This window comes from Felis catus, chromosome B1 (assembly GCF_018350175.1).
Source record: "Felis catus isolate Fca126 chromosome B1, F.catus_Fca126_mat1.0, whole genome shotgun sequence".
Lineage (NCBI taxonomy): Eukaryota > Metazoa > Chordata > Mammalia > Carnivora > Felidae > Felis > Felis catus.
In genome coordinates, this window is record NC_058371.1 from 186,118,508 (window position 1) to 186,141,866 (window position 23,359).

Genomic DNA, 23,359 nt, shown 5'->3' on the forward strand with positions numbered 1-23,359 from the left:
TGAAGAAACAGGGGTCAAGAAAGAGTAAATGACAGGGTGACTGGGTGGCTCAGTCGGTTTAAGCCTCTGACTCCATTTCAGCTCAGGTCATGGTCTCATGGCTTTGTGAGATCGAGCCCCGTGTTGGGCTCTGCGCTGACAATGCGGAGCCTGCTTGAGATTCTCTCTCTTCCTCTGTCTCTGTCCCTCCCCTGCTGATGTACACGTGTGCACACACAATCTCTCTAACAATGAATAAATAAACTTAAGAAAAAAAGAGAGAGTAAATGCTTTGCGTGAACCAGAATCACATCTCCCGACTCTATCTACTTACAAATCTTTTTCAGTGATAGCCACACTTTCATCACAAATATTTGAATCAGTAAAGTTAAAATGGATTGTGAAATATCCTTCAAAGCGTTGTGGAATATTGTATATATTTTCACTTGATGCATTTGGGTTATTGAGGGGACAGAATACATAGATTCTGTCCCCAGTCCCCAGTCCCTCATTTAGCAAGGCAGCATTTCTCATCTAGTAGGTATTTAGAAACCCTTTCAGGAAAATACTTTTGCCTTATTTTATCTTAAAAAAAAATCAAAGTAGACAACACTTAGTCCCAAATGTAGGGAAAGGACGTACTTTCACAGTTGGTAGTGTAATGCCAAATTTTTCTTTTTCGAAATATGTTTCCTTTAGCACTATTGTGCCGAGGTGTGAATATAATTAGAGTGACGGAATTAATGTTTATAATTATAATTAATTAATTTTGAGTTTAAAATTTCAGGAGCTTATTCGGATGCTTAAAAGATGCATAACTTCTCTTGCTTTTCCCCTTGATATGTTTCTAGCTTAAGAAGCTCTTACTGGCACCAGCCAATACTCAGCTAAGTTATAATGAATGCAGTGGTCTCAGTACCCAGAACCATGCAAACCACAATCACAGGATCAGAACAAACCCTGCAGTCGTTAAGGTACGATGTGAACTTTGTAATATAGGAGGGAAACTAACAAAGGATTTTGCTTGAAGCTGTAAAACAAAGGATAGGTTTATTCCTACGTATTCAGTTGGGATCCCGCAGTTGCTTTCTAACTGTGAAACTATATGAAATGGGTTTCCAAAAGCAGTGCTCCAGCTACTTGAAACTAGAAAGAGTTCATTTATGCTTTGTCTTCGGATGATTGGAATGGAAGTTCCGCCGTCTGTTACTCCTTGCCCACTTTATTAATACGTGCGGCAATGTGGGTTACAATAAAATTTGCTGATAGGCTGGTATTATCTAGGAGTGACTTTAAGATGCAGGACTGCCATTTTGCCAGCTGTCTAACCTGAGAAAGACTGTTCTGGAATCACCGCAAAAGATCTGTCTCTGCCATTAATTGGATAGAATGCTGGCAATGACATAATTCGGTTAGCGGGCTGTATTAAACAATGTTTGTCTTGCCATTCACTGTGAGTGAAAACGGAGCGTTAAGGGGTACTTAAGAGAATTGTGAATACGGGGCTCCAGCAATCAGTGGCAAATTAAGGTTTAAACCAGCTTATTTTTTTTTATTCACAGTAAAGGCGCTATAGGGTCTTGTTAGTTACATGTTGCTGAGTAGGAACATTGAAATGTAGGAGAAATGAAATAAAAAGCTGCCTAAATGTCATTTAGGAATTTTAAATGTAATTTTCTTTCCTTGTTCTGCAAACAATTATTCACAGCTCATAGATCTAGTACACTTAGACTGAACACTTCATTGAAAATCTCATCTCTTCAGAAAACCTATATCCATTCTGATAAGGTTCAGTTCACTAATTTTAGCTTTTTCTTTATGCCTCGTTTTTAAGACCGAGAATTCATGGAGCAATAAAGCGAGGAGCATTTGTCAACAGCAAAAGCCACAAAGACGTCCCTGCTCGGAGCTGCTCAAGTATCTGACCACAAATGATGACCCACCTCATATCAAACCCACAGAGAACAGGAACAGTAGCAGAGACAAATGCACCTCCAAAAAGAAGTCCCACACACAGTCGCAGTCTCAACATTTACAAGGTAGGCTGGGGACCCAGACACAGGCTGCCGGGGAGGGAGCCGAAGGCAAACCCGTCCTGCACCAGGCTGCGATGCCCCCACTTTGGGCTTTCGCTCCGCGGCCGTCTCTCTGGAAAGAGGATTCAGCACTTGGGTAGAGATTAAGGAAAATAAAAAAAAATCTTCCCTTGGACACAGGTTGAACATGTCCTCTTTGGCTGATATGCGGCCGAATTCATAATCACCAAAAGGCACCTGAAATGTGAACTGGACGGGGAGGGGGGGGAGGGCGTGTAAAGGGAATAGCCAGCTCGGACAAGGTTTATGTGAAATCTGAATCGCTGAGATAATTGAAATTCTGAGCAAGCTGGGCTAGCCAATATTAAAAAGATTTTATTTTTCCCCCTTCTAATAATGGCAAAAATGAGGCATTGTTGATTTGCCGTATATACCTTAAGAAATAGTACATAATAATGTATGCAGCCTCTCTCGATTAGTAAGTGTATTCTTTCCTTTCTTTTTTTTTTTTTTTTAAAGACCACATGTTACACTCACAGATTTTATTTTGTAAATAATGATTTGGAAATTCCTGGAATTTATTTTCATTTGCTTTCTATTAAAAAATATGGCCGAGAGCAAAGTAAGCATCTGGGGTGATTTTTATTATTCCCATACATTGCTGGAAGGCCGATGCTTCTGAGGCAGATCAGGGTGATTTGGGGAAAACCTGCCTTGGCCGAGATATAATTTTCTTTCTTTTTGGCTCTTCCCTCACAAAAGTCCTGTCTGAGAAGCTTATGAAAGTTGCTGTTGCTTTAAAATATCCCAGCTTCCACATTTGCCCTACCTTTAACCTTATGGTGGAAGCAGGCATATTGTAAAATAGCCATTACAAACACCCACTTCTTTTTTTCCCCTTTTGTTTCCTCAACTTCCCCTTCCAGCTGCAGAGTGGTAGTCCCTGATCCCTGTTTTGAACCATGATTATTTCATACAGGTATGACGTTGCTGCTGCTTTTAATAAGTATTTTCTTTCCAGTGTTTTGAATTTCCCTCTCTCATCCCTACGTCCCCATAAACCTTCTGGAACCTTCTTTCAGAGTTTGAAATTGGCTTTCAATGAGGTTTTCCCTGGTGGTTATCTCAAAATCACTTGGCCATCCTTTGTTGTCGGTTCAGGGAAAGAGATTTCTTGAAATGGGCCAAGCTGTTTTGCAGCTCACCTTGCCCTGATTGGCCCCTCACACGCATGCGCGGGAACAGTTTCGCTTAGAGCAGAACCCGCGGCGCTTTGGGACGCAGTGGTGTGGAGAGAGCCTCAGGGGACGGGGGCGCAGCTGGGCTTGCTCTAGTGAGGGGATGAAAAATTCACTGGGCTGCTCTCCCCCTGGTCCTAGTGTGTCCTAGTCATGAGTTCAGCGTTTTTGGAGCTGAATTTGGAGTCCTAAGCCGGCCGAAACCCTGTAGTGCGTGAAGCCAGACAAGCAGCACATGTTCTAAACATGGTTTTGTTTTGTTTTTTTGTGTTTTTTTTGTTTTAGTTCGTTAATTTATTTTGAGAGAAACAGAGACAGCACCAGTGCAGGAGGGACAGAGAGAGAGAGAGGGAGAGAGGGAGAATCCCAAGCAGGTTCTGCACTGTCAGCACAGAGCCCCCGGCAGGGCTTGAACCACACCAACCATGAGCCTGACCTGAGCTGAAACCAAGAGTTCAGTGCTTAACCGACTGAACCACCCAGGCATCCCTAAACATCTTTTTAATTTTTACATTCTTAAGACTTTATTTGGCCCTGGATTTTGAGAGTTTGGGGGTTCTTGGTTTGTTTGTTTTTTAAATCCATTTACCACTAATATTACTGTAACCTCTTAAAAAACCATGACAGTGAGGCGTTAACTTGGCCTGTGGAGGATATATTCCTTAGAGACCTGCTTTGTATGGGTTTTTATTTATTTATTTTTATTTATTTATTTATTAAAAAAATTTTTTTTAAACATTTATTTATTTTTGAGACAGAGAGAGACAAAACATGAATGGGGGAGGGTCAGAGAGAGAGGGAGACACAGAATCGGAAACAGGCTCCAGGCTCTGAGCTGTCAGCACAGAGCCCGATGCGGGGCTCGAACTCACGGACCGTGAGATCATGACCTGAGCTGAAGTCGGCCGCTTAACCGACTGAGCCACCCAAGCGCCCCTGTATGGGTTTTTAAAAAAGATATTTTGTCTGTGGCAAAGCATAAAAAGTTTATCCCAGGACAAGGCCTGCTAACAAAACACAAAAAACAAAAACGAGTGACCAAAAAAGCCCGCAAAATTCCTGAAGTTATCAAAGGCCTAAAACAAAAAATAAAATGGTTGGCTGTGGATAACCAACAGGAAATAAATGCTCAGCTTCAGGACTTACTTAAATTATTATTCAAACCGAAAAAAAATATATTCACAATTAGAGACAATAACCAAGGGTCTACGTGGTCCAAAATACCATGATCTGAAGGAAAAAGATGCATTCTTGCCCTCAAGGATCTTAGAGGCCCTGGTCTATCAGTCATTGGAATGGTGTGGGTTAAACTCCCAGGAAACCATATCAATACTCCCCTAGTGGTAGTTTTTGTGACCGTGGGCATATTCAGGAATCATGGTATCATGATCACCTATATCCAACTATCAGAATGTTAGGAATCTTCCTTTGAGCATTTCAGGTAGCCTACCCTACACCTTGAAAACTGGAATTTCAAAGACCGATTTTCAATGTCTATTTATTGTGTGACCTATAGCACACAGTTCCTATCTGGTGACATTTTCCATGGAACCTGTATGCGTGATCCTAATTATTAGTTGAACACTGAAAAAGTTGGTAAATTTCTTTCACGAGTGTGCTCTTTTGGAAAGGCTCATTATATCAGACATACTAAAACAATTAATGTAAAACCCAGTTCATTTATCTGTATATATAAAAGCCGATCAATCAATGTACCTAATTTGTAGAAGACAGCATGAACTTCATATTTCTGGATGCACACTGGATAGATGATAAACCATTCAATTGTTTAAAAACCAAATCTAAATCGACAAATTAAATATGTAAATACTATTTATCCAAGTAAAGTATGTAATTTCAGCCTAATTTGGACATAAATAATATTTTCACATTTCAAAGGACCTTAATTACTGGGGTTGATTAATTTACTTTAATATCTATCGAATGCAATTCCTTTCGGTAATAGGAAAAAGGAAACATATTCTGGGCTGACTCTGCCAGGAACTAGTTTTATGGCCCTTCGAAATATCATTTCATATCGTTAGACCTCAGGTTTTTCATCTCTAAAATAAGAGTTTGTTCTAGAGACCTTTTTATTTTCAAGTCTAGGATTTTCATTACGTAAATGACTACCTCTTGACCTTTTGAAAGTAGTTATGTTAATGAGAAGAAATTGACATAAACTTACTTACATATAAATATATCTTTATAGATAAGCACATATATGCATAATATGTGGATGTATATCCCAAGTGCGTTTCTCATCATGTTTTCCCCTCCTTCTGTTCAAAATACAAGACTGCCAAGGAGAAGCAATTGAAATTTTGGAGTGAGAATATTCTTACTCCACCCCTCCTAATTAGGAAATGCCACCTGTAGGAGGTAAGATTTAGGAAGCATAAAAGGAAGTAAATGAGCTCTCTCTTTGCAAGTCTGTTGATCTCTCCACTGATAAATGCAGTATTTTACTTCCGTAGTCTGTAAGATTTGGGGATCTAAACCTCTTTTAAACCATCTGGGTCAATGTCCACAATTTGTCATAATCTCTCAATTAATTTTCAGTAAATGGAATGGTTATTGCTTGAGCTTTGGCCTCATAGATATAACCTATTCTCAGGGCTAGATATAAAATTATACATTTTAGGAGAAAAATCAACTGAATATTCATAACGTTCTGTTGTCTGATAGTTATTCTGCTGTTTTCTTGTCTAAACAAACCGTGTACTGTATTCCAAATTAAAATAGAAAACATTATTTCTCTCTGATGGTATGATGCAAAATTTGTATCCTTAACCGAGATGCTACATTTTGGGGAAAATTCTGGTTTTTGTATGTGGTTTTGAACGATAGTTTACTGATGCAAATGTTGTTTGGAATTTGTTTTAGCATAATGGACTGTTGTCTGACTTTGATCCAATATTCAGGGATTTCCGTACTTTAGTTTTCCAGTTTCCAGTTTCCAACCTGATTGTAGTAAAAAAAAAAAATCTAAAAAAACCCCTCAATATTTCATAATTAGTTTCCTTTTCTTTCCTTTAGCCAAACCAACAACTTTATCTCTTCCTCTGACCCCAGAGTCACCAAAGTAAGTATTAAGAAATGTAACCATTTTCAGAAAGGGAAGGGGGTTCTAATACATTTGGCTACAGCAACTCCATTTCAGTTTGTTTTTATAAATGTGCCATATCTTCCAGTGACCCCAAGGGTTCCCCATTTGAGAACAAGACTATTGAACGAACCTTAAGTGTGGAACTCTCTGGAACTGCAGGTAAGCCTTATATATCACTTGGAACCGTGTGTAGTTATGTGTGTGTGTGTGTGTATGAAATATGTGTTAAATGATAGCATGTATTCTCTATGTGATTAATGAAATTAACAAATAGTACAAACAACATTGGATAAGAAGTTACCTATAAATATTTTCATTTATTCTTTTTTTTTAAAGAAGACATTTTTTGTGTGTGTCAGACTGGGGCCAGATCCTCTGATGTGTATTATTGCTTTGGATCCTTGAATAACCCTATTTCAGATTGAGACCCCAAAACTTGAACAGGAGGAATTTAAAAAAAAAATTTAATGTTTTATTTATTTTTGAGAAAGAGAGAGAGAGAGAGAGAGAGAGAGAGAGTGTGTGTGTGTGAGGGGGGGAGGGGCAGAGAGAGGGGTACACAAAATGGGAAGAAGGCTCCAGGCTCTGAGCTCAGTACAGAGCCCGACGCAGGGCTCGAACTCGGAACCGCGAGATCGTGACCTGAGCCGAAGTCCAACGCTTAACTGACTGAACCACCCAGGCGCCCCAAACATGAGGAATTTTTGACTGGTTTCACAACAACCTCATGAAGATAGTGGTAGTTTTCCCATCTTTAAGATGAGGAAATAAGGTTCAGAAATGTTAAGTAACTTGCCCAAGATCACAGAGCTAGAAAACAGGGAGCAAAGTTCTGAACCCAAGGAGCAAAGTGATTACATCGATGTTTTAATTGAAATATTTTCTCACTCGCCATTGTACTTAACAATATGATCTCTCCTATATATGTTACCATCTTTATATCTTTTCAGCAAAGGGGAAAAATAAAAATCTGCCCATTCACCAAAACGAAATGTATTCCCATATCCTCAAACAAGAGTGATTTTCTTTACCATGTGGACTTCTGGACTCATTTAGTGAGTCTTACTTTATATACTGAAGAGGAAGGAGCCTTAAAAACTTGGAGTAACCCCTAAGTAACTTAATCATCCAGGGACTTCCTAGGAAGACTTCTAAGTTGTTTACAAAAAGTGCCTTTGCACTGAGTGCTTTACGTGGAGGTACTTAAACTACACCAGAGAGTGAATCTTAGGCTTGTCTGAGTAAGAAGTTCCTTGGCTCTGGCCATTGATGATAAGGGTAAAGGAACAGTAACTTAAACAACATTCCTTTAACCAGGCACTATAGTTAGCGCCTATATGCACCATGGCCATTGTTGCTAAGTTTAATTTCGCACTTTGAGTTTGCTAAGTTACCTCCTTACGAAAAAGGTCTATTGCATGATCGCATGATTTGGTCAAGCAGTAGATTAGTTAAATTCATGGTATTTATATATATTTTATGTGTGTATGTGTGTGTATACAGACATATACATATGCAAATGTAATCATATCTTTATATGCCTACATACATATACGCGCACATAGATTCGCTTAAAAGCATATGCTTTACATCATTTCTTAAATAAATTATAATTACTCCTATAAGCAGCTTTTATGTGTGTGTATCATACGCAGCGGAGACCTTCTTATCTGACCAGTTGGAATGAGTATTTGGTGGGTCTGTTGAAAAAGTTGATTAAAGTATACAGCTTTGTCATTTTACTTTTGCCTAAATCATATAAAGAAACATTCAAGTATCAAATTTTCTGTATAAGACACAGAGACCTTTGCTTTCAACTTTAATGTCCTGTCAATCCATTCATCTTTCCGGCAGAAACTGCACTAATGATGTATCATAGATGGTATCCACTGTTCATTTCTTGATTTTTAAAGGAAAAGAATTAAAGATATTTGTGTTGTTGTTGTTGTGAGAGCAAAATCATCCTAGATTTTTATGATTTTCACATAATTAAATAATAATAATCATTTCCCATGTGTTCCCAGTATTTTCAGTACCACCTGTCTACAACTTATTTGACAACTCTTCTTTTAGGGGGATACCTTTATTGGTTCTTCTGATGGAAACTATTTTTCGTATATGTCATTCAATTTCGTAATATTTTATTATCTTACATAATTCCAGTTACCACTATAATAGACATCACCTTGTTTGGGAAATACTACTGTGGATCATGATAAGAACTCAGTTGAATCTATTAAATATGAGTGTGCAGAATGTTGTAAAAGGCAGTTACTTTGTTCCAAAGAGGATTCAGAAAGCTTCCACCGTGTATACCCACACCCAGGTTTCTGTTAAAACATTTTTATTATTGTATTATGTATTATATTATGAATAATTTAATCTTCTTGTAAAAATGTCAAAAATATAAACTAGTAGAAAAGTTAGTTGTAATTCTAAGATGTACAGTTATCCATAGTATTTTTTCCCTATGGATAATTTTATACATTGTATTTATACCATAGTCATTTTGTATATATAATTTTGCATCCTGACTTTTCAGTTAGCATTTTAATAGGAAATTTTCATATCTTCACCGGCCTTTTACTATCAGGCTTTTAATGTGTTGTATGACATTAGTTTTAGTAAGTACGTCAAAATTTGTTTAATCATACTCCTATTATAAATTATGGTTGTTTTAAAGTGTTACTGTTTTGAAATGGCACTGCATTAGAAATGTTTGCTCATAATTTATTTATTTTTTTTACTGAAGTATAGTTGACGTGTAATGTTATACTAGTTTCAGGTATATAACATAGTAATTCAACACTTCTATATATTATGCAGTGCTCACCGGGATAAGTGTAGTTACTGTTTGTGAACATAAAAGTTTATTGCAATATTATTGATTAATTCCCTATGCTGTACTTTTCACCCCCATGACATATTTATAACTGGAAGTTTGTACCTCTTAATCCCCTTCACCTATTTTGCCCATCCCCGCCCCCCCCCCCCTTCTCTCCCCTCTGGTAACCACCAGTTTGTTCTCTGTATTTGTGAATCTGTTTCTGGCTTTTGTTTGTCCGTTTTTTGTTTTGTTTTGTTTTTTAGATCCCACATACAAGTGAAATCATACAGGATTTGTCTTTCTCTGTCTGACTTATTTCGCTTAGCATAAGACACTCTAGATCCATCCATGCTTTCAGAAATGGCAAGATTGTATTCTTTTTTAGAGCTGAGTAATATTCCATTTTATATGTGTACTATATCTTCTTTATTCATCTATTGCTTTTATATCTTGGCTACTATAAATAATGCTGTAATAAATGTAGGGATGCATATATCTTTTCTGATTAGTGTTTTCATTTTTGTTGAGTAAATACCCAACAGTGGAATTACTGGGTTAGATGGTATTTCTCTTTTTAATTTTTTGAGAAACCTCCATATCATTTTCTATAGTGGCTGCACCAACTTACATTCCCACCAGAAGTTACGAGGGTTCCTTTCTTTCAGCATTCTTACCAACTCTTGTTATTTCTTGTCTTTTGATACGAGTCGTTCTGACAGGTATAAGGTGATATCTCACCATGGTTTTAATGTTCATTTTCCTGATGATTTAGTGATGTTAAGCATCTTTTCATGTGTCCGTTGGCCATCTGTATGTCTTCTTTGGTAAAATGTCTGTTCAGGTCCTCTGCCCATTTTAATTGGATTATTTGTGGGTTTTGTTGGTTCTGTTCATAAATTTAATCTTATTGTCTCAAAACAAATTCTTAGTCGTTTTTAATAATGAATATAAAGATATAATATCTTAGGGCCTTCTTGTATAGATTGCCACACTGCTTTCCAAAAGAAGTGCTTTCATTTATCACCCTATGGATATCCTTCCATGGATATACTTGCTTTATTACATCCTTCCTGGCATTGGGTATCTTTTTTTTTTTTAAATTTTTTAAATGTTTATTTATTTTTGAGACAGAGAGAGACAGAGCATAAACAGGGGAGGGTCAGAGAGAGAGGGAGACACGGAATCCGAAGCAGGCTCCAGGCTCTGAGCTGTCAGCGCAGAGCCCGAGGCGGGGCTCGAACTCATGGACTGTGAGATCATGACCTGAGCTGAAGTTGGAGGCTTAACCGACTGAGCCACCCAGGTGCCCCTAGGCATCTTTGTTTTTGAAGTGTTTTGCTCGCATGTATATATGAGAATATCACTTTAATTGCATTCCTTCTATTAGTGAGATTATGGTGTTACAAAAAAAAAAAGCACTTCTTTTTTTCTTCTTGCAAAAGTTTTAGCATTTTTCTTCTTGAGAGGAACCTAACTTTAAATAATTTAATTATCATTTTGAAAGTTTAGTAGCCCATGCTATTGAGAGAAAAGTAGCGATTTATAGAAGATACATTTTTTTTTTTTTTTTTCATATTTAGAATCCTTAAAAATACACACAGTGGATTTATTTCTGCCAGTGAATCAGAATTTGTCTGACTGGTTTAAATCCTTTCTTCTTGGTGCTTTGAAAGATTATTGGGTACAATGAAAATCAGTTTACCAACATTTTTAATACCTGCTCAGTGCTTGCAATATGATAGGTCTTAGTGGATGTACAGCAAATATAAAGCCTAGAGACTGATCCCGACAAAGCATGAAGCATTGTACTTGGCCTGCTCAGTAGTCTTGTGTTTAAGATGTGAGCTTATCCTTCGGATTCTGTGTCTCCCTCTCTGTCTGCCCCTCCCCCGCTCATGCTCTGTCTCTGTGTCTCAAAAATAAATAAACATTAAAAAAAAAAAAAGATATGGGCTTATAGTCTGTTGGGGAAATAACACACATGGGACAAGCAGCACGAAGGCGAAATATTTATTATCTCTCATGTTTTGTTATCTTCTAAGAAAGGTGGGCCCAGGGGGTGGTTTTTAGTTTCTTGAGCATGGTAGTTTTAAGTGTCAAGATGCAAATTAGAGAAAGTGAGGTGGGGTCAAGTTGCATTACATACTAGAAAGAATTTACAGCTCCAGGAAAACTTGGAGGAGAAACTTGCAGCAGGCAGAAGGAGGTTGGGAAGAGAAGTTTGAACTTGACTGGAGAAGGATGTAAGGAAGTTTTTTTTTTTTGGATAGAGATATTGTGGGTTTGAAACACTCTGCCGTATGTGATGGTTATGATCTCCATCTCCTGAAACAATCTCTAGTAAAACTTCTTGCATAGTAGTGTTTGGAGGATGTGATGCACACTGATTGCAGCTCAGGAGAATCACCAAAGGGAGAAAAGAAGTTATCAAGTCACTTTGCTTCAAGTTAAATACAATGACTGCGCAGAAGATTGAAAAGGGTTACAAAGACGGTTCAAGGACCAAAGGAAGCATTGAGGTGATATCATTAGCCAAGGACCCAGGCGATCCATGGAAAGGAGTGTGGAAGGAACCCTGCTCTCTGTAGGCAAAACTGACTGGGGGAGCCTTAGGGAGAGGAATATTTGTATCAGACTTGAACTGCCCAGGGGACTAAGGGGAGAAGATATTGATGGAGCAGAAGCAAGAAGGCAGGAAATCAAAGAGATGTTTTAGTAACACTGAACTTGGCATGGGCAGTGACATCAGTAAGGAACTGCAAGACGGGCCATGCGCTTTCCCCCTTCGTCTTTTAATTGCTAAAACGCTTTTCTCTCTCCTTAATCTTTTCTGGGTCTTAGTTTCCTTAATGTTAAAATCATACTTATAATCCCCCAATCGAATTACTGTCTGACTTAAAGGACTAAAATAGAGGTTGGAAAAATAAAATTGCCAGCATTCAACCATTTTTGACATCCTAAAATGGCAATTTTGTGTGCGTTCAACCAGAATTTTAAAACTTTACAAGCAGCAAAGCTCCAAATAAAAGTAGTCTACTGTGATTTTCCGAAAGCAGGCAGCATAGCTTAGTGAAGTTATGCAAAACCGTGGCTCTGACATTGGATAAACCCAAGTTCAAATTCTGGATCTACCATCTAGCAATATGGCCTTTGGTCATTTTAATTAACTTCGGTAAGGCTCAGCATCCTAATGCACCAAAGGAAGATAATAACAGCACCAGTATCTCATTGGGTCTCTCTGAGGATTGAGATAAAATGTGAAAAAAGGTTTACTCCAGTGCCAGCATATATAAGGATTCAATAAATATAAGGTATTTAATTACTGATTCTGCCTTAATTTTATCTGCCGAGGTGTCTGTACCCTGTCGCTCATCTTTTCAACTTGTGATATCTTCACCTGTTCCCTTTCATTGGCCTTCATGTTGTGTTCTCCTTGGCACACTCATATGAACTTACATATTCTCTTTGTGGCAAAATCCCTCTAATTCTCTAATATGAAATTCAGCACATGCCATTTTTGGTATGGGTATGGACTTACCAAGTCAAGGAAGAACAATCTCCTCCCCGATACTCTGTCAATAATAGCTACTTCTATTATTCCTACGCATTCTGGAGATTAGCCACTCCCTAGTAAGCGTGTGATATGTACTATCTTTTTGATTCTCTGGCCATTTCACGGTTGAGGAAAAAACCTATATGTTGACACTGGCTTCGTGGTGGACCCTGGGTTCAAAGCAGGGTCTGTCCAACTAGAGATGATGTCTCCTTCCTGAAGCGTGAATTTTAAAGATAGTAGTCAACATGTGTTATGTGAAAGAGGTTTCATTTCACTTGCCAAGTGTCATTGATTGGTATTGGCTGCCAGGAGCATTGTGTTGAGGAGGATTCCAAGGCCAAGTCTGTATTCAGTGAAAATGTCATGACCAATTAGTGATGTCTGCCGTTGGTGCAGCACGGGGGTGGACAGGGTGGAAACATTCATGTTGTTGATTTGTTGATCCTTGGTCTACAGGCTTAATCCATTTCGTTATGGCCAAGGAAATGGATCAAGCTGTTGCCCGGGACCTTCTGGTGTCTCCTTTTTCTTTACTTTCACAAATTTTAGGGACATGTTCCAAACATTTACGTGCAGATGTAAAGAGTCAACAAAATTCTGAGACCTCCAGAAAAATCCCTCTGCCCCATCTGCAGAGTCTTTGGGAAACAGGAGGGATGAGACAGGAAGTTTGCTTTATTAGGTATTGCCAGCTGGTCTGACTTTGTGATTGTCCTAAACTAGCTCATTTTGGCTGATAAAAAAAAAAATGCTTCTTTTTTACAGGTGTAAAAACTAATTTGATTTCAAAATAGCTGTTAGTAAAACAAGATGAGAGGAGAGAATGCTCTTTTGGCAGAAGGCATTTAAATCTATTGCATATGGAGATTTTCAGAGTGCTAGACTTTTTGTTTCTGAAATGGAGATGGCAAGGCAATGTCAGCTCAACTGGATGATGGTTTCAGCCAGGAGACATAAAAGGAATTTGGTTAGGGACCAAAGTGGCTGACCCCCAAGTTTCACATGTATGTATGTGTACATGTACACGTGAACTGGTTTTAAAATTATTTCTGTAGAAGTAATAAAAAGCAAGGTGGCTATTTTATAACTAATTAGGGGGAAGGGGAAGAACAAAATAATCAGCAGTTTCATCATCCTAACGCACGAGGTCTTAACAATATTTTCCTCCATTGGTATTGCAGTTCCCTCGTGGTTTTGATGATAGAGGACAAGTGTTTGGTGTCATTTGTTTTTCACTGTATGTTTTCCCTTGGCTTAAATTGGCCAACATTCAAACTGAACTTTGGTGGACTTGTTCTTAAAAGAACCCACTCATTAACCCACCAGTTTGTCATTTCTTATTCTTTTATGTAGAGTTTTATTTTTTTTTTAACATTTTTGTTTCTTTTTTGAGAACAGAGAGAGACAGAGTGTGAGTGGGGGAGGGGCAGAGAGAGAGAGGGGGACACAGGATCCGAAGCAGGTTCCAGGCTCCGAGCTGTCAGCACAGAGCCCGATGTGGGGCTTGAACTCACGAACCGTGAGATCATGGCCTGAGCCGAAGTCGGAGGCTTAACTGACTGAGCCACCCAGGTGCCCCTAGGTAGAGTTTTATATTGCCATTTTTGGACTTCCCATTTAAAAATCTGTTTTGCTGGACAGAATATTGACAGAGAGCATAGATTTGCTGTACGCTTTTGGTATATACTTCTTTTGTATGTGACTTATCTTTGGGGAAATGAACCAAAGCCAAATATGAGCAGTAGTTGGTAGTTTTCAAAGGAAAACCATAGCATGAGAGAACTGGAAAGTGATTTTGACAGGTCATATAATCCTTTACTGAGCCTGAAGACTCCAAGAAAGAGAGACCCCACAAATTCTCTTTACAGCCCATTCCAGTGTTTGGCACCTCTTACTGTCAGGGGTTTCCTCCATATTTCAACTCCATTCTTCGTTTTCTTTTTTTGATCTCATTCTTCTTGACCCAACATCTGGAATGATCATTCCTTTGTTATCTTTTCAGGAAATAATACTATCCAAATTTCTTTTAAGCCAAGAATAACACAGTGATTTCCTCTCCCACGTCAGCTTGTGGGGGGAGTTGGTGATCGACGTTCCCAGAAACGTCACCCCCTCACCCCCACCCTCATCCCTACTCCTGCCCCAGCTCTGTGGGAAAGTGCAAGGGGAACCAATTAGTATCTTCATCTTCCATGAGCAAGAGTTGGGGAGTTAGGCACATGTCCTAGGAATGTTCTGAAGGCTTTCCGTGAGGCCGGTTTGTTCTCCGGGAATCAGGGGTGATGTAGGAAATACTGAAGAAGCAGTAAAGGCAGGAGCACTGGCCCTCAGACCAGCCGGGGTTGATGGCAGCCAGAGTACTGGGCAGAGTACTGCACAGGGGATGTTCCCCTGTGCAAGCATTAACACTTCCGTGGCTGGCTCCTCTGGGGCTCCGGTGAGTTCCGGGGAAGTTGGGGGTGGGTGAGACCACAGGAGCAACTCCTTTAACAAAATATTCTCACTGGCAGAGCAGTCGCAGTTCATACTGAGTGTCAGCCCTTCCTACAATCTCCAGATTGTATCTCTTGAGGCATAGGTTGTATGGGTAGGAGGAGCCACACGCCTCTCTGCCCAGTCCTTCTTTTTCTCTGGGAAGGCGTGAAGCAAATGAGAACCTCATCTTCCCACTGTTTGTCCTTAAGAAATATCTGAATCGACATGTGACCTAAGGGAAATCCCACCGTCGAAGAAACTCCGAGGCAAGGCACAGATACAGCGTTAGGTTCTGCAAAATACTGTAAACTATTCAAAAACAAAAAACAACAAGCAAAACCCTGCTGAAGTCACTGCGTAGACAGTGGAACACGCAAAACACAGAGGAGTCACCGTTTATCAGAGTCATGCAATTAAACAAACAAACCCAAGAGAGAACTCCTCAAAGAAAATCGTTTTATAGCCCGTAATGAAAAACGAAACAAAACTTGTCTCTGACTTTTTTTTTTTTTAAATAAAAGGGCTGTTTAAAAAGATGACTGTGGAGTGTGCACCACTTTTCCCAGACTTGCTTTGCAGAAGTGCCTAAGTGTGAGTGATGCAGAGGTACTTGTTTATTATAGAACACATTTCAATGCAGTAATCATAAATATTGCTAAGGTTGTGCTCTGTTGAAATATGACCTACATACTCTTGATTGTTTGTGTTACGTGATTTGTCTGACACCCATTACATTCCGGGTAATAGCAGCCATTTGTTGCTCTGCACAGCAGGCTCTTTTGACAAAAGAAAATAGGCAGTAATAAAAAAGCTATAGTCTGAATTACATTCTGCACAGTGCTGCACTGCTGAGAGTTTGTGCAAGTGTGTTAGCAATGCTCTGAACTGCCTCTTGTCAGCCTTCAGCCTGTAATGGCCATCTGTCCTCACATAAATCTGTCAAAACCTGCTAAGTTCAAGAGAGAGCATGGAATATACCTTGTACTGTCAACACCAAAATGTACACATTCCCCGGAAAATCAACACACAGGAAATAATCCGGAGGTTATGGGAGGCATTAGCCCTGTTGATTTAAGCTTGTGGGGTGAAATTGAGAGTCTGGCCATTAGAGGGAAGATGAGCAAAGGTAGTGGCATTAAGGAATTGAGTATTGACTGCCCTCCTCCCGCGGGGGACAGAGTTCTTGGTGGGGAAATGGGAGAAATCCAATTAGTTCAGGTGCGGCAAGGGGTCTCTGTCCTATCAGCGGCTCTTGAAAGTTTGACACTATTTTATATATATAAGTATATACAGTGCTTCTCACGCTTTTGTTTTGCTTTGTTTTGCTTTAGGTCTCAACTATATCTGGAAATAGATTTTCACTTAGGCACTGGTGGTTGCATCCTTGAGATTTCCCAGTCTTGCTTGGAGGTATTCTCTGAATAAAGATATTTCAGTAAATAGTACAAAAGTTTAGGGAATTATCTGAGTTGTTTTCCCTTACCCACCTACTCACTAATCCTGAAATAACTTCCATCCATGAAGCAGGTATTACTTTTTTTTTTTTTTTTTTTTTTAACAAGCAGTGCCCACAGAAATTTCCACCCCTCGTATTCTCCCTCGTGGGGTCTATTTGGTTATCTCGGAGTGTTTCCGGAAATCTTACGCACATATGCAAGAACATACGCTTACTTCAAGTTTTAGGGAATTGCCCGTTTATTAAAAGGAACCATGAAGTCCCTAAAATGCCAGCATCCTGGTGTCTTACCCAGCACAGAGTACAAGCCCAGTGAATGTCTGCTCCACCCCCATAGGCCCTCCAAAATGTGCAGAAGGGAAAAGGCTTTGTTTTTAACTCAAAAAACAAACAAAAACAAAAACAAAAAAAAACTCAAGAAAACAAACTACCATCAGGGTGTCGCCACTCCCCAGAGCAACTTGAGAGTCAGTTATTTAAGTGATAATGAGCTTAGGTACTAGGACAAGGGTTTCGAATGTTCAAGACTAAAAAGAATTTCTATATTTAAAATCCCTAGATAGCTGAGCTATTTTTAGAACTAGTCTCTCTTTAATAGTGGCCTAATTTGGTGTTTCTGAAGTTTAGGGTTTCTTTTTATAAGTCTAGAATGTCAGTCAAAATACATACACCTGAGAACAAGGCAATGTGCTACTTAGACATGACAGGACAGAGGCTCTCCATATGCGGCCCATGAACCACCTCATTAAAAATGTTTGACCAGCTTCCCAAGGTATTCTTGAGCCACTGAAATATAAGACCCGCTACTAAAGGAGAATCTAGAAAAATTTTTCTAAAAAAAGTACAAGAATTTTTGCACAAATAAGCCCAAGCAACATTCTACTAAGAGCATATAATCTATTTGGAAAGACAAGATAAACTATACATTCAAAAAAGAGATGAGCAAGAATATAGAGCATTATCTGATAAGTATCAAACGAGTGATCCTGGCAATAAATTATTAGGAATGTAACAACTACTCTAATTTGGGAACCACGAGAAGATTTATGGAATTGGATTTTAGGATGTCGAATGTCATTTCCCCTATTCAAAGGCTATGTCATTTGCAATATTTGACTTTTATTGGCTGAGCAAAGAGATTATTCATCATTATTTCTTTGGGCATCTTAGCCTCCTGTGAGAAGTATCTGAGAATTTATCGTTTCTTTGGAGGAGCATTAGTATCTTTAAATTTGTTGTAATGGTAACTGAAGACAGCATGTGGTAGAAATGAGTGTTAGAAACGGGGCAGTGCAAAAAAAGGTAAAGGAAACAAGGGGAAAAAAGAGAGAGAAAGATTGAATACATAAGAATCTCTTAGAGCGAGTAAAAGGCATACCTGTCCATGAAAGAGGGGACAAAAGGAGAGTGTGCCTCAGTGACATGGAGGTTTCATTGTACAATATGTCACCTCCCTATTACCTTCAAATGAAGAGTACGGAAGGCATGTGGGGGTGCCTGCTAATCAAGGGAGCTTTTCTGGGACTCTGCTGGGTCCTTTCTCTGTGTTTGTATTCCCCTGTCTTTCTGAATTTTTCTGGGATGGATTTCCAAAGTCACATTACTTTGCATTTTTGTAGCCTTTCTCCCCTCATTTAGAAAGCTTTAGCCGTACAGAATAAAAATTGCCAAATAGTGGTGTCAAATATTTTATTATACAGGAAATATTAATTTCTTCCATATTTTTATTGCAAAGTAGGAAAAAGAGGCAGTATCTTCCTGTTCGTACCAAAATTGCATGTGGCTTTCTGTGACCTACTTGGTCGTGTGTGTGTGTGTGTGTGTGTGTGTGTGTGTGTGTATTTTTTTTCCCTTTTCTCCAGCAAAGTCAGATTTTTCTACCATTTCCTTGAAATGCGCAGTTGCCTTAAGTCTAACCCCAGACTTGTTAGCAGACTTGACCTCTGCTGAACAGCGTTCACCCATCCTCCCGAATAGAAAATGGATTGTAAACTCAAATGTTCCCTTGTAAGCGTGAAGTCATTTGAACCCTAGCGTGCCCTTCTTCAAAGTTCCTTGGACGCTGGAGCCATTTCCCAATTATCCTTCCTCGGTGTGAAGGGATGAGTAGAACTTTCTCAGGGGTGAAACATGGTGGAGGCAACCACAGCTCACAGACTCTCCCACCATGGCCATCTGATGGCATTTTCTGCTCTTCTGTAGAAAAGGACGAAAGGCACCAGCCGATGGGGTGTCTCTCGTCTCCCTTTATTTTATTATTATTTTTTTAATTAGTTGGTTGCCGGAGTTTGGGTCCGCTTCAGTCCTTCAGCCTCCTAACCCGCCCCGATGTTGTGCTCTAAATAAAATGGTCCACTAGCACTGCAATATTTAGTGTTCCTGTTCATTTAGGTTTCTGTTGCAGAACCATATTTTAGACAGAATGTATTAGTTATGCTTACAAGAAAGTATTATACCTACATTAGCCATGGTTTACTAAGTTAATGAACTGTGGAGACAAAAGAATCATTGCCGTCAAGTTGCACAGTTGTCTCGTTCCCTGCTTTCGTCTGTCGTGTTTTACTGGGCTTCCTTTGAAGTTGTCTGTGTCCTTCCCACCCTGCCCCACATTTGCTGTCATCCCATCTTTTTTTTTTTTTTTTTTTTTTAAGTTGCCGAGTTCTGGGGCTCCTTGGGTCGTGATCCTCGATTGGGGAAATTTTTCTGAGCCACTTGTGTGCTCCTCAGAATTCCTTGCAGACAAAGGCTACCAAAGCTATTCTGTGATCCCCCTGGGCCGTGCTGTGTTAACGTTCCATAAGGCAGACGCACGGTGCCCTTGGAAATGCGAGCTTGGGTAATGCCTGGTGCCCGTGGAGGCCGGTAGGGAGGCGTTCGAGTTTTCTGGGAAGCCAGGTCTGTGAGCATTGGCATTTAAAACACAAAATATCACAGATTTCACTGCCGCCTGCCAGTAGTGAAATCTGTCTTTTCTTGGTGACAGGGGCTTACAGGGAGAGAGGTACTTTTTCAGGTCTTGCATGAATTTCGTGTGCCTTCTTTCTCGCCATTGTCTGAAGCCCTGGAGAAGTTAGGAACACTTGTCCTGGCATTTAACCACATGATCTCCATCTCTTGTCTCTCTCCCCACCCCCCTCCTTCTTTTTCCCATAGGCCTAACTCCGCCCACTACTCCTCCTCACAAAGCCAACCAAGATAACCCTTTCAGGACTTCTCCAAAGCTGAAGTCCTCTTGCAAGACTGTGGGACCTCCTCCATCAAAGAAGCCCAGGTACAGTGAGCCTCCTGGCACCCAAGGCAATAACTCCACCAAGAAGGGGCCCGAGCAGTCTGAGTTGTACGCACAACTCAGCAAGACCTCCGTGCTCACCAGTGGACACGAGGAAAGGAAGGCCAAGCGGCCCAGCCTACGGCTGTTTGGTGACCATGACTATTGTCAGTCGATTAATTCCAAAACGGAAATACTCATTAATATATCACAGGAGCTCCAAGACTCTAGACAACTAGAATATAAAGATGCCCCCTCCGACTGGCAGGGGCAGATTTGTTCTTCCACAGATTCAGACCAGTGCTACCTGAGAGAGACTCCGGGGGCGGGCAAGCAGGTCTCTCATGGCAGCACCAGAAAACAGCTCCAAGACCAGGAAATCCGAGCCGAGCTGAACAAGCACTTCGGTCATCCCAGTCAAGCTGTTTTTGACGACGAAGCAGACAAGACCAGTGAACTGAGGGACAGTGATTTCAGTAATGAACAATTCTCCAAACTACCTATGTTTATAAATTCAGGACTAGCCATGGATGGCCTGTTTGATGACAGTGAAGATGAAAGTGATAAACTGAACTACCCTTGGGATGGCACACAATCCTATTCGTTGTTCGATGTGTCGCCTTCTTGCTCCTCTTTTAACTCTCCGTGTAGAGATTCCGTGTCACCACCCAAATCCTTATTTTCTCAAAGACCCCAAAGGATGCGCTCTCGTTCAAGGTCCTTTTCTCGACACAGGTCGTGTTCCCGATCACCATATTCCAGGTCAAGATCAAGGTCCCCAGGCAGTAGATCCTCTTCAAGGTAACCTTGTCATCACCCACCCCAGAGCGTCAGGTCCAAAAAACAGACAAACCAACCAACCAACCAAAAAAAAAAAAAAAACAAAACAAACAAACAAAAAAACCAAAACACGCACTCGCAACCCACAGGCAGCCCGGCCCCTCAACACCGCATCCCCAGTGCCTCTGGAACTAACTAACGAGGATGTTGTCACACAGACAGTCCTCCTCATCTTAAATCTGTCAGCCTTGAGCACAGTGGCTTGAGCCAGTCGGATCACAGAGAGCAATTTGTAAGAAACCTACTTGCTCCCCTAACTTTTTCCATTACCTGGAGGGTTGCCCTGTGCCAGTACAGTTGAGATCCACGCGAGATAAAGCTGACATTGTACCAGACTGGCGCTCGGCATTAGCATCAATAAGAGAGGCTGGGAAAGCACACATCACTCCCCAGACCTCTAAGCTGACTACACCATCACAAACCGCCACCGGGAAATCTCACCAGTAGCTAGGAAGAAAAAGCCGCTCTCTGTCACACGGTGTTCCGGGGGCTATTCTGTCGTGCCAGTAAACCGGGGTGAAGCGGCGGTTGCAAATGCCCTCTCTGTTTTTCCTCTCGCTCCCAGATCTTGCTACTACTATGAGTCGAGCCACTGCAGACACCGTGCGCACCGAAATTCTCCTCTGTGCGCAAGATCACGTTCGGGGTCGCCCTACAGCCGGAGGCCCAGGTGAGGGCACCTGTCATTTTCCTTCTGCTCCTCTCACCCCCTCCTCTAGATGACGCGGTGTTAGCTCGAACCCTGCCCCCTCCCCCGATCATGATTCGTGTGGCTTGGGTAAATGGAGGCGGTTGACGGTTGACTTAATGATGAAGTTATGTTTCTCAGGTATGACAGCTACGAGGAATATCAGCACGAAAGGCTGAAGAGGGAAGAATACCGCAAAGAGTATGAGAAGCGGGAGTCTGAAAGGGCCAAACAAAGGGAGAGGCAGAGGCAGAAGGCAATTGTAAGCAGCTGGGAGCTCGCTTTCATTTTAAGGGAGGGTTTCTCTTCCCTTCCCTTCCCTTCCCTTCCCTTCCCTTCCCTTCCACCTGTTTTTTTTTTTTTTTTTTTTTTGTAGACTAGAAAATAAACTAAAGCGAAGGCTTTGTTAGAATATGCAACATTCAGCCTGTTGACTTTGAAACAGCGGTGGGTCCCCCATCCAATCCCCCTTGACGCAGATTATTGGGAAGCAACGTGGTAAATGAGCGTAGGTTCCTATTCGGACTTCACGTTCCTCATTCGTCTTGAAGCTCGTTGCTGTTCTCTCCTTTTGTTTTCCAAAATGGAGGGAGCAGGGATTTATTCAGTCAAAGACTGGTTCCATCGGGTCAGAAGATGGGTTTTCCTTACCGTCCTCTGCGGCTTTTGTGAGTGGAAGATGAGGCGGTGCCCGTGTTCGGTTTTTTAGTGTTTGTCTTTTCTGCAGACGTTAGAATTGGATCGTGCGGGAAGGGACCGGGTCCAAGTTAGATTTAAAGGAGGCGGTAGATGAAGATTTGCTAAAAAGTCATCATTTCTTACTTGTGCTGGGTCAGCATCTAACCGGGTAGTTGACACATCCACATTTCCTATGAGCTACTTTGCAGTAACCCATTATGTATTTCGTCACCACGTACTGCAAGGCATCGCATCTCCTTGACATACAGACATCACTGACACTTCGATGTAAAGATCCAGGCTATGTTGAGCTTGTTGGTTCTCTGCGGGTCACTACTTCTCAGCACCTGCTCGCAAGTAGGTAGATTTTACCCCAGCTCCCTCCTATTGCTTTTCAACCCAGAACTTAGAAGGCGAAAGCCAGTGGCCCCAGTTGTCAGTCTTGCCCATGGCAGACATTCCTAATCAATTATGGAACTCTTCCCACTGAGCCCGCGGGGAAACTTTGGGTCTCTCCCAACTCAGGGCTTCAGGAAGCCTTGAGTAATCAATCAGAAGTGGCATTGCTTTCGTCCGCCGTGGCTGCCTGTCTGTGCTTCGTTGTTCCTGAGAGTCATTTCAGTTAGATCAGCTGTTCCCAGGTCTTGCATATAAGGGAACCAAGGTTTAGGGAAATGACTTTCAACTGTAAAGGTGAGATTTATATTGTACCTTTAAGAAAACCTACAACCATCAACAAAACCTTGAAAAAACTACATAAAAGAACTGACGAATGGGGTCAAAATCAAGCACTGGCCAACAGTTATCAACCAGAAGGAAAAGGTTAACTGAGAGGCTTGTTAATAGCAGGCACTCGAGGAAAAAGAAGGGAGAAGTAATTGAATACTTAGGCTAAAGGTCTAAAGTGTTTGCTGTCATTTAACGTTGAAGCTACCTAAGACTGAATCAAAAGTCTTGTGCAAATTACAACACCTTTGCTCATTTTTCTCAACTTTCAAATGAGCTGTGATATTAAGAGCTGCCAGAGTGTCATTCACTAACACTTAAAGAAGACTAATGAAAATTAAAAATTCAATTTTTCTAATTTTGCTGTATTTAATTAATAGCCTGCTCGATAATTATAATAACTCACATTTATATAATGCCATAGAGTTTACAAAGCCTTTTGGTATGGCACATTACAGTCAATCTTTACAAAAGAGAATCATG

General features: G+C 40.6%; 1 protein-coding gene across 6 annotated transcripts in view; it reads left to right on the forward strand.

Moving 5' to 3' along the window:
- The window catches only part of PPARGC1A (PPARG coactivator 1 alpha), a 657,911-nt gene that overhangs the window by 615,752 nt on the left and 18,800 nt on the right, over nucleotides 1–23,359 (forward strand). For 5 of the 6 annotated variants that reach the window (XM_019829686.3, XM_019829685.3, XM_045056536.1 and 2 more), the window contains 7 exons: nucleotides 831–953; nucleotides 1,814–2,018; nucleotides 6,293–6,338; nucleotides 6,448–6,521; nucleotides 19,830–20,745; nucleotides 21,350–21,454; nucleotides 21,614–21,734. In XM_019829686.3, coding sequence (XP_019685245.2) covers nucleotides 831–953; nucleotides 1,814–2,018; nucleotides 6,293–6,338; nucleotides 6,448–6,521; nucleotides 19,830–20,745; nucleotides 21,350–21,454; nucleotides 21,614–21,734 — 1,590 coding nt within the window. The remainder of the gene's footprint in view (nucleotides 1–830; nucleotides 954–1,813; nucleotides 2,019–6,292; nucleotides 6,339–6,447; nucleotides 6,522–19,829; nucleotides 20,746–21,349; nucleotides 21,455–21,613; nucleotides 21,735–23,359) is intronic. The other variant, XM_023253252.2, reaches the window with a different exon arrangement.